We start from the raw sequence: 12,428 nt of genomic DNA on the forward strand, positions 1-12,428 counted from the left end.
ACTGCGAACATTTTGAAGCCTATCTACGAAGAATTATCATTGGATGATCTTTTGCGAAGATGCTTGGGAAAAAACACGCAAAACAATAACGAAGCTTTCAATCACTGCGTGTGGAATTTAGCTCCTAAACATGTTTTTGTTGGTCCAAAAACATTGGAAATAGCTGCTTTAACTGCTGCGTGTACGTTCAATGAAGGGTTTTTACTGATTTTGAAAATCATGGAGACTATGGGTATTACTATCGGCCCGCACGCTATTACTTACGCAAGACGATGCAACAGCTTACGATTGGCAAAGGCGAAGAAAGATACCGCTAACGCTTCTAAAGAAGCAAGAAGTAGTAGGAGGTCTGAAAAAATTGCTGAAAACGATGCCTATGAAGAAACTGAAGGCTTACTGTATGCACCAGGCATTGACTAATTGTGTAAGTATAACTTTTTTAAAAAAAATGTGTTGTCAAAACTTTAAACGCATTTCGCTCAAAATCACATTTTTACGGTCGGNCCGGGTGATAACAAATTTTCTAGTGAATCGATTGATTTGAAATTTTGACACGTTATTCTACACATCAATAGCCATGGCACCCTCTAGGATCTTTTTTTTTCATCCCTAACTTTCCACTTTACAGCCTGATTTCTACCAGAAAAAACATAATTTTTTGTTGAAAGTCCGCCATTTTGTTATTTTTCAATAAAATTGTTTAATCCTAGAGNGTGCCAGAATGACAACCCTACAGAACAATAATCCATTTGATTTTTTNGTTTCAGATGTTTTGAAGTGCCGCAATCACTCAGGCCAGCCATCTATCTTTTTTTTGGGACGTTCACTTTAACGCCAAAAAGTATAAAAATATACTGTAAAATTTAAAAAAAAAATTTTTTTATGTAGTTTTTAACTTTAATAGTAACATATTAAAAAATCAAATCGATCGAGTTTTATTTTTCCATAAAAAAAAATCCCAACAAAATACCCAAAAAAACGTGTAAACTACGAGACTACTACCTTAATAGTGAGTTTCCACAGTTCCTTAATACAGTGCTCCCTCCGTAATTTTTGTAATCCGGGNGTAAGAATTCCACGAAATAAAATTAAGAGAGATGCCCTACTATTTAGTTAGAGGCGGAGCTGTGTCAAGTATAATTAGTGTTGCGCGACAGTAGTAGGGGAGGGAGTAGAGGGAAGTGGGGCACCATTATACGTATTCCACCAAGTCAATGCTAAGCAGAAGTGGGAGAGCAACTTCCCCTCTAAATAAGGAGAAGCTAAAAATTACAGAGTGAAAAGTAAGAGAGGGAGTACTGTAGTCAAATTGTACATAAATTCATATAGTGTAAAAATGATATTTGTACTATAACAAATTAAAAATAAACAAACCTAAAAACTTCCACAGATTTGGGAAAGATCTCAACTTTTTAGTAATACTTCCATAAAAGCCTTTTACTAAATTATTTGTACAATTGAAGCATCCGTAAACCGATATTTTTGGCGCAAGTAGTAACCAAGTATTTTTAATATATAAAATAAAATCGGTAATATTTGGATATTCAGTTTTTAAATTATCTGACAGTTTTCGCATAATATTTAACGATTCTTGAAACAAGTTACTTGGTGTCAAAGCCATTGTTTTTGCCATAGACAATATATCATTGGGTGCATTATTCAAGCCTAAACGATTCCATTTTCTAACAAGAGCCTATAAAATTGGAACACATTTAATAAGAAATAATATGTATTATTCTGGATGCGTTTTATCTCTTTATTTGCATAATAAGTCTTTGAGATTTCAGTTNATAAGTATTTTTTTTTAAACAAACTAATTAAGATTATTAAGAAAGTGATAATAATATTCCTCTATGATAAAAGTACAAAGTTATTTGCATTTTACATAATAATCTAATCAATTTCTTTATAATAATATAATATAAAATAAAACAAGATTAATAAATCAATTACAACTCAGAAAAACTTAAAAGCTGTAGTCTCATGTTCATCTTTTCAGCTAAAGAAGTTTCAGCTTTNAGGTTTCTCTAAGTAATATAACGTTTATTTAGCATATTACATTTTAGTATATTTATAATTTATTTATCAAGAGTTGGTGGCACCGAATTTAAAAAAATGAGAAAAGAAAAAGCTAGTAAGGGTGTAGACACTAATGTTAGTGTGTTGTTTAATAAAATAATTTATTTAAGATTGCAACGTTTTGACCTAGAGATGAGGTCGAGAAGAGATGAGGTCATTTGCAAGGAAACTAAAAAGAATAGTAAAGATTCAAATAAATGACTAAGAAAATAAGACAATAAAATTAAAAAATAAGGTTAACAACAGAAAGACATTTTGTTATTTACAATAATGATGTTTTTACAAAACGCAAAAAAGTTGGTAAAAACCAAGGTTGTGGCACAAGTGCAGTCAAAGTTCGATTATTTTCAAAAAAACCAAATATTGAAAAATAATGCAATTTATTAAGTGGATAGTAAAAAAATTTAATAAATTAAAACTAAATAGAAAATTAATGTGATTAGTCATTTTACACTACGTTGAATAACTTTAAGTGTGCACAATGAAAGTGTGACTGTATGGATATTGAACAGAGTAACATTTTAGTTGTATTTGTATTTAATCAAATCTTTCTCATATTTAAGAATCTTNTAACTCAAAAATCGTTCCACTCGTGCAATCACAGTTTTGAACGTGTACAATTAAAGTTGCTATACAACGTAGTGTTATGTGACTAATCACATTTATCCATCAGATTTTTAGTTTTTCATTATTATTATAGTATTATATAGTTTTATATTATTATTATTATTTTGAGTCTTTTATTATATACATTTAGATAAGCTACATTCATTTTCCATATTTGACCTCTTTGAAAATATCCCAACTTTGTCCTAATATTTTTCTTTTATTGTCACAATCTTATCTGTAACACTTAAACCTTTTTTATGCTTTGTAAAAACATTATTATGGTAAGTAACAATATCTCTTACTGTTTTTACTTATAGTTTATGTCTTGTTTTCTTAGTTATTTATTTGTGCTATTTTTAATAGTTTTCTTGAAAATATTTTTCTAAAAGTAGAAACGTTGCAATTTTGAATACATTATATCATTAAACAATACAATAACATCAGTATCTACAAACTTATTGACTTTTTTTCAGGGTTTATATTTTATATTTGTCTAAAATAATCACTTAAGCAAAAAGGAAGTCATATTGTACTAGCTTGTTTAANAATGTTTTTATGCTAAATTAATCGGCAAACCTAAATTTTGCTTTTTTAATAATATTAAACAGACAAGATATGCCAAATTTAATACTAAGAATCTAGTTAAATATTTTTATACATGTTTTGTAAAAAATATTTATTTCAAATAGTTCTGTATGTTTTATTTNAACAATAATGACAATAATAGTATCAATTTCTCTAAATAGAATTTATCTGTGATTAATCAACATTTCTTATTTATATTTATTTAAAGTTTAGTTTTTTAGTAATATTTTGACAGAATAGCAATTTTATAATACGTATATAGAACTAAAAATGAATTATTGCACTGCAACAAAACTGTATATCAAAATATATATAAACATTTAATATTTATTGTTGCTTTAAATATTGTAAAAATTGTAAAAATTTTAGATATATTATGTTTTATATATTTTTAATATAGTATATATATTATTATACTATTTTAAGATGTAAACTTTTAGCAAAGAATCCCGTACACATTTTATAGAAAATTAGTTTTGATTAGATAGCTTTATATTTTGTAGNTCCTAGTTAAGCTGAAAAGTTCTCGTGAGCACACAGCTTCAAATGCTTTACTTTTACTTTAAAATCTTCGGAANATTATAGATTAAAGACTTTTACTTTATGAAAATTTTTTATCAAATTCAGGTAAGTTATAAAATACCANATTTTTAAGCAAATTGACCGAAAGTCACTCTTCATAATAAAATGCATAATCATTAACATATTGTAAAAATATTTTACAATACTTAATACACACTTTTTCTNACTAAATAATTGCATTCCTCAATCTTTTGTCGCTCACGTTTCGCAAAATGTACATACGACTATTTATATGAAAACAATTCACTATTTGCAAAACGTCAATAACTAAATATCAACAAATGCAATTATATAAGAAACTGACTAACAACAAGAAGTAAAATAAAATCATACAATAGCATATGCAATACTTAAAACAAAATAATTATTATAATTATTATTATACCTGTGAATAATGAAACCAACAACCATGAAATGGAAGATGTTGGACATTGTTGGCTCATTGCACAGATAGCTGCTTTTTTGTAATCTGTCATAATAAATTGTAGATTAAGTTTCAAGTCAGGAGCAAGTGAAGTAATTTTTTCTCACATTACTTTATAGAGAGACGCAGATCGTGTTTCACAAAAATTGTTGTTATACCCTAATAAGTAAAACGATTTTTCCAAAAAACCTTGTATTCCTGTAGTATAAACTATAATAAACAATGAAATTATATTACCATATCTGCATAACGAACATGTACACTATATAACTGAGTAATGTTTGGCTTTCTTGGTACAACCTAAGAAACACAAAAACACATACCTCATTGTTATGTTTATAAAATTTATGATTTTGTAATTTGAGATCAGTTTTATTTAAAAAAATTCAAAAAATACTTACAGAAAAAGTCCCATCCACAAATATTTCACATGCTTCAGATAAGAGNCTTAATAATGTGTCGCTGCTAAATATAAGTGCAATTTTATTATTATCGGATATTGCACAACCTTTGTAAATACTGCGTGTAGGTTCGTATGTTTCTAACATGTCGTGTAGAGATCGTAAATCATTGAGACCAGCTGGACGAGATTTGGTCCTTTGGCGGCTAAGTACAGATTTTATGCAGTTGTATGAAATATGTGCTGCAACTGTTGGGTTACTGCGACAGACTGTATCAAATATTTTTTTTAAAGGTTTTGTTGTTTCTTGGGTTAAACGTGGCATTAGCTTTTTCATACTAAAAATCTGAACAATGTACGGCTTTTCGGTATGGTTATGTTCATGTTCCACAATATAAGATTCCTCGACTTTTTGTAAGAGTCCAGAGCAGTTTGCAGTTTTGCGATTAGAGCAACGATATAAATATGAATATTTATTATCTATATTATATGTGTAATGTTTATACACAAATAATTTAGATCCGAGTTGTTTCCCTTCTATAATCTCCATCTAGAAATATAACAGATATTAGCATTTTTTTTCACATAAAATAAGGTAATTACATATGTATGTACGTAAATAATAATTTTACAGAAATTTATTATATATTTGTAAGTTATTATATATATTTGTATATATATGTTGTACTATATATAGAATTATAAAACATTAAAACTATATGAGAATAATGAAAAAGAAAAAAAAATATAAAACATGAGGATGAAACAAAAAAGCCAATCATAATGCGACAATACAATTAAATATAAATGTAAATAAATCGAGAAATATTCAAAAATTATTTAATACAAACGTAGTAAAATACATATTTCAAATACTTACAGTAACTCACTCCAGTNATGTATATTATAATTCTATTATAAACTTTGGTATAAACTTTTATTCTACTTTCATTTATATGTATGTTATAAACGTTTCTCATTTTTTTACTAACCGATATAATAGTGTAAAGATTGTAAATTTANTATGTTCAGATTATAAATTTGGCTTTGTCTCGATATTCACTGAAAATGAAAATCTACGCAGGTACTGAAAATTTATACATGTAATGTTAAGACCCGGTTTCACAATTGACGATTACCTCGAATTAGCGGAAGCCCAATTTGCTGAACTCGGCGTAACGCATCTTTTCTTCCTAAACATGAACTGTCATTGGTTAGCGAAGATTTGACAAAGAAGATTGAACGCGTTAAACCGAGCTCAGCAAGTCGAACTTCGGTTAATTCGAGTTAACAGCCACGAAAAATGTCCAAAAATAACAACTGCGTGAAAACGGCCACGAAAAATGTCCAAAAATAACAACTGCGTGTCAACGCACGTCCGACCGTTACAACGGCCAACCAAACTCTTACAGTGAATGTCGGAATTAAGTGCCACAGAGAGCATGGCGTAAAAAGAAAGATGACCTATTGCGCATAATAGCGGATATCTATTGTTACGTCCTGGCCCACGGGTACGGTCGGGCTATGGTGGAGTAACAGAGAGCTGTCGTTACTCTGTCTATTTCCGCACAGCAAGTTGGCGATCCCGCTGCAACGGAGTCGAGCGAGTTTGCTTACGTTCGCCGACAGGTCAACGGCGTACGCCGATCTTACTCTGTCTTACGAACACTCACTCGTTGGTCTCTTTTCAAGTCTGGAGAATTAACTCCACGGACGAGACCGTGCGATCAATTGAGGATGTGGAATGATGAGAGGTTGCCTTAATTAAATGGAGAAATTATGCTACGTATAATATTAATTTATTCATTTTATGGATTTACAATTTTAGGTGTTTGTTCGTGTAGATGAATGTGATATCGCGAATTGTACATTAAACAGGATGGGTTATCGCTCGAAGGCTAGAGAGGGGAAATACATATATATATGAGTGTATGCGTGACGCGATACGTGTGTGAAGGGCCTCCGGCACGGTTTTACAAGTGTAATTGTGTCGCTAGCATGTTTGAGACGCCGATTCGTGGGATAGGAATTATTCAAGGTCTATTTCTATTATTTCTTGGATTTTTGCGGAACTTGGAGGGAACATTGTGTAGAAATGGTGGACGGGAACTAAGCGGATATCATCTATGTAAGAAAACGTGACTGGAACAAGTTTTCTAGCCGGACTGGTGGTTATTACCCGAAAGATTTCGGAAGGATCTGTAGTCAGAGGGTTTGTCAAGGACAAAGAGGATTCTTTCCGGATTCGCTTTTTTATGAGTGGTGGCTAATCGGAGGAAATGTTGAAATTTAGGATCGAGCGGAGGAGTGGTTGAGCGGGTTGAGTCAGAGGATTCATTATCTACGGGTTCGGTTCTGGATGTTGATGGTTCGGGGGAAGGAGAGCGAGGAGGAGGTGGAGGAGTCGGGGCGGATTGCAGATCCGCGGAATTTTCTGCGGGAGGATCGGGGGTTACAGGCGAATAGGAGGGAGTTTCATACCACGAATCGTCGTGTGTATGTGTGTCTGTGTGTGTGTGTTCCGAATGTGTCAGTGCATGTGAGTGCGAATGTGTCGGTGAGTGTGAGTGCGAATGTGTCGGTGAGTGCAAATGATTTATGTGTATATCGGTGGTGTTTCCTATTTTATTGTCGCTGCCAGAATCGTCTCTTAATGTCGGAGGGGAGGTGGCGTCAATGGGCCTGGTCGGCTCCGCTTCGTTTTGCGCGAGCTCTGCCGCTCGTCGCAATTTTTGATTTTGCCGGTGCCGCCGGTGCCGGCGGTTGGAACGCGAACTGCGGGGTTCCACTTAAACGGGAGGTTCTCTTAGCAAGTTATCATTTAGAGTGAAAATTGTGAACGAGGTTAACATTCGGAACTGATTTCTCATTCCGCCTACATCACGCTCGATCAAAGAAGAGTTGTTGAAAAAAAAGGAAAGGGAAAAGGGCTAATTCTCTCTCTCTCTGCCGGTTGCTATTCACGACCAGAGTCGCGAACTGCCCTCCCGGCAAGGGTGGGTAAGCGAGGAATTGACTTTTCGACTGGTTGCTATTCACGACTCAGAGTCGCGAACTGCTCTCCCGGCGAGGGTGAAGAATTGACTTCTCGATCGGTTGCTATTCACGACTTAGAGTCGCGAACTGCCCTCCCGGCGAGGGTGAGGAATTGACTTCTCGACTGGTTGCTATTCACGACTTAGAATCGCGAACTGCCCTCCCGGCGAGGGTGAGGAATTGATTTCTTGACCGGTTGCTATTCACGACTTAGAGTCGCGAACTGCCCTCCCGGCGAGGGTGGTCAAATGAGGAATTGCCTCTTCGACCGGTTGCTATTCACGACTTAGAGTCGCGAACTGCCCTCCCGGCGAGGGTGGTTAAGTGAGGGACTGACTGCGGAGAACGAAAATAATATACTCTCGCGATGCTTCTAAGCAGTTATGCGTCTCTGAGGTTCCGAGTATTAACCTCGAGGCGGATTTTTACTAGTGGAACTCCCGATTAAAAATTGTGGGTGGACTTACTACTTGCTGTTTCTTGTGGCGTTGATTCTCGGTTAAAGCCGGTGCGGCACTGGAATAGCTCGGGGTTGCAGGTCGCTGGTGTTGATGCCTCTGTGATATCGCTCTCCGCACTCACTGGCACTCACTAATTTACTCACTGATCTGCGGCTCTTTTCGGATATGCGGCGCGGTTCTTTTCGGATATGCGGCGCAGTTCTTTTCGGATATNCGGCGCGGTTCTTTTTGAGTTTCCGATTCCGAGAGCCCTGGCTTATATACTGTTTTAGTAAGCGAGGACTCTTCCAATCGGGAACTCAGTTGAGCTTTGCTGGTTCCTATTTGTTAATTAGTCGGTCGGGCAACTTCCGAGATCGCCAATCGGCGACGATCTCTCGCTTCGGTCGCCTCGTCCGATTTTTCGGGGAAGGAAAAAGGGAGAATGTTGTCTCTTGCGATTACGCCGCATAGACCCCTTGTTGTTTGTTTGTAATAAAAATGCCGGAATTTCTATTTGCGCCGGTCGCTCTAATTTTTATGACCGGCATTTTCATGACCCAGAGATATCCGGGTTTGTTCGGAAAGCTGCTCAAATAGTTATCTAAAATTTCGTGTTATTGCTAGGCGCAGTTTATCTTTCCGGGCGCCGATATGGTTTTTGTTTGTTCTTCTATCGTCTGGAGTTTTAAGTTTCCAAACAATAGGAGACCAATTTAAATTATTTATTATTATTGACCAAAAAAGGGTTGCTATGCGCTGGCGCGTCGCGTCGCAGAAAAAAAGAGGACCGTGGAATCTCCAGGACGTAACACTATCAAACAGCCGTCCACAGTCAACCAATCAGAAATTGAGCTTGTTGGCACCTAAACATATATAGTTATATACATATATGTTCATGATATATGTGTATGTGCAAATAAGCTCAAAGTCTACTGCGCATTCGTCGGAATAGGACACCTTTCTTTTTACACCATAACAGAGAGAAATCTGAGAGCGGTCATCCTAATCAGTGTTGCATGGCGTAAAAAGAAAGGTGTCCCATTCCGACGGATGCGCAATAGACTTTGAGCTCATTTGCACATACACATANACCATGGACACGTATATAAGGCCTTGTTTATGCGGACAATAACCGTTAACTTATGCCGGAACAACTAAAGTTCAACCATAAAATTTCAATACTTCTGTTTATACGCATTTGGCAATTTTGTATAAACATAAGTATTTTAATCCTATAGTTCAACTTTACCGGTTTCGGCATAAGTTAACGGTTAGCCTGCATAAACCAGGCCTAACTATATATGTTTAAGTGCCAATGAGCTCAATTTCTGATAGGTTGACTGTGGATAACTGTTTGATGGATATCCGCCATTATGCGCAATGGCTCACCTTTCTTTTTACACCATGCAGTGTTGGAAAATAGAATGCACACGAGCAGTGGTGGGAGCACATGACGAGAGTTCCTTTTTTTATACTTAAGCTGCACTAGTTCATAGTCTATCTTTTTTTAACCATATTAAAAGGATAATGGGTGCGTTCAAACAACTCAACAGTTGCACAACGGTTAAAAAATAATTATTTATGATTGGATATTTGTGACACCGTAGCAATGTTTGAAGAATAATCCTATCACAAGTGATGATCCTCAACCGTTGAGTTTTCTGAATGTAACCAATCTCGCCTGTGATTGGCTTTTATTTTAATTTAAATCCATTACAGTCAATTTACTTAGCCGCTCAGTAAAGATCTTCACACATGAAATTACTTAAGACCGTAAGACATAGCCGTAAAGAAATTAACCAATCAACATGTATCCTATATGCCCACCACTTTTAGATGTAAATGTCTCATTGATCAATTTCCCTACGGCTACGTCTTACGTTTTTTTAAGTAATTTCATGTGTGAAAGCCATAAGCAGTCGTGCTACTGTTAAATTCGTTACAAGTCACTGACGAAATAGAAGCAAATTTAAAAATATTGAAGTGACACCTTACGCACCAAAACATTTAATTTCAAGTAAGATTTTCGTATAAAATATTGATACTGTTTACATTATTACACATAATCAGTAACACGATTATGAAATAGATTAAGAACGTATATTTTGCTTTATAACATCTAGCGTAGACTGTCATTATTTTATTTAGTTTTATTTCTTCTGTACGTGATTTTTATTATGTGTGTGACTGTAATTGTGTATCTTTTATTATTTCTTTCTTTTTTATAAATCTAATATAGTTTGTATTGCAAAATATTGTACCAGTGATCTTAACTTTATATAGAAAAATACTTTAATATTTCTGTTATATCTCTTTAGATGGAAATAATAGAAGGGAACCAACCTAGATCTATAATGTATGTCTACAATGGTAACACATATAATACGGATAAGAGATATTCATATTTATATCGTTGCTCTAAGCGCAAAACTGAAAAATACTCGGGACTTTTACGACAGGAAAAAGAATCATATATTGTGGAACGTTTACACTATAATTCAGATGAGCCGTACATTGATCAGATTTTTAATATAAAAAAGGAAATGATTCGTTTAACTGTAGAAACAACAAAACCTTTAAAAGAAATATTCGATACAGTCTGTCGCAGTAACCCAACAGCTGCAGCATATATTTTATACAACAGCATGAAATCTGTACTTAGCCGCCAAAGAATCAAATCTCGTCCAGCTGTTCCCAATAATTTACGATCTCTACACGACATGTTAGAAACATAGGAACCTACGCGCAGTATTTACAAAGGTTGTGCAATATCATCCAATAATAAAATTGCACTTATATTTATCAGCGACATATTATTAAGCTTCTTATCTGAAGCATGTGAAATATTTGTGGATGGGACTATTTCTGTAAGTATCTTTTTTAAATATTTAAATTAATTGTGTGTGTAATACAGGGATAAAAGTATACAAAATGGTATCATCATCTGATAGCCTTTATTTTCACATGTTATCAAAGTTAGGAGTAACAAACAAAGAGTTAAGCTTATGCTGATTATTTTTTAAAAAGTTAGTAACAAAGAGTTTTATAAATAAAGCTTTGTTTATCGACACTGTATATATTATACGCATAATAAATGATATTTAATGCAGAATATGTTGTATAAACAACTATTTTAGTTTGGAAAGTATATGCTTAGTGTGCTTTTTGTGAATAGCGTTGTAATACACAATGAGCACCGACGAAACTCTTTCGTTTGTTACTTAGGATCATGATCTTTGTAACATATGAAAGTGAAGGTTATCAGAAGCTGATCATCTTTTATATATTTTTATCATACACACACGCGCGCCCGCGCACACATACATACATACATACACACATATGTGTACAAATATTTTCTAAATTGTACCAAAAAAATTAAATATGTCCCAACTGTACAGTGTACATGTTCGCCATGCAGATACGGTATGTAATGTTAATTTTTTATTTATTACAATATTTAATAATTCATTTACTATATACGTAAGTTTTATGAAGATTAAATCATTTTATTTAGTGTATAGCAACAATTTTTGTGTTATATGAAGTACGATCGGCCTCTCTTTATAAAACTATGTGGGAGAAAATTGTTTCGCTTGCNCCTGATCTGCAACGTAATTTAAAAGTTATTATGTCAGATTATGAAAAAGCTGCATTATCTGCATTAAGCCAACAGTTTCCAACAGTTTCCACTTATGATTGGTGGTTTCATTATACACAAGTATATTTAATTTAAAGTTTTATACAAATATTTTTAATAGATTTCAAATAGTAACAACAAATGTACTTTTTCAGGCTATTCTTAGAAAATGGCGNAAGCTACAACTAAATAGTGCACCTCATGATCTATTGTCTATGGCTATGTCTATGGCATTAGCACCGAGTAACTTATTTGATGATTCATTAAATATTATGCAAACTCTTGCTGATCGCATGTCTACGACTTATCCAAAAGTATTGTTATTTATAACATATATGCGTAGCACATGGCTACTTTTAGCATCTAAAGTATCCGTTCATAACTGTCGTGTTTGTACAAATAATGTAGTGGAAAATTTTTCACCATGTTACTTAAAAAATAGGCACAGTCAATCCAAATTTATGGATATTTTTAGGTAAAAATGTTTTAAACTAAGTATAAAGAGTTGATACGAGCCGATGTATTCGCATATGTATATATACACAGTTTGTCCGGAAAGTTCCCGGACTACGTGAATTAAAAATCGAAAATGAAAGATATGGTTTATTAAACAAGTTTACACTTCAAGGT

At 33.9% G+C, this 12,428-nt stretch overlaps 1 protein-coding gene and 1 long non-coding RNA gene across 2 annotated transcripts in view; one reads left to right on the top strand and one right to left on the bottom strand.

Annotated features, from left to right (window-relative positions):
- Nucleotides 1-5,083, bottom strand: part of LOC109860210 — a 21,908-nt gene extending 16,825 nt beyond the window's left edge. The window contains exons 1-2 of the mRNA XM_020439139.1: nucleotides 4,681-5,083; nucleotides 4,517-4,579 (exon numbers count right to left, since the gene is read on the bottom strand). Coding sequence (XP_020294728.1) covers nucleotides 4,517-4,579; nucleotides 4,681-5,016 — 399 coding nt within the window. The 5' untranslated portion in view covers nucleotides 5,017-5,083. The remainder of the gene's footprint in view (nucleotides 1-4,516; nucleotides 4,580-4,680) is intronic.
- A 7,142-nt stretch (nucleotides 5,084-12,225) lies between these two features.
- Nucleotides 12,226-12,428, top strand: part of LOC109860212 — an 11,923-nt gene continuing 11,720 nt past the window's right edge. The window contains exon 1 of the long non-coding RNA XR_002250801.1: nucleotides 12,226-12,273. This is a non-coding gene — a long non-coding RNA (uncharacterized LOC109860212). The remainder of the gene's footprint in view (nucleotides 12,274-12,428) is intronic.

Source organism: Pseudomyrmex gracilis, unplaced genomic scaffold, assembly GCF_002006095.1.
Source record: "Pseudomyrmex gracilis isolate BER0280 unplaced genomic scaffold, ASM200609v1 scaffold_345, whole genome shotgun sequence".
In the NCBI taxonomy this organism is placed as follows: domain Eukaryota; kingdom Metazoa; phylum Arthropoda; class Insecta; order Hymenoptera; family Formicidae; genus Pseudomyrmex; species Pseudomyrmex gracilis.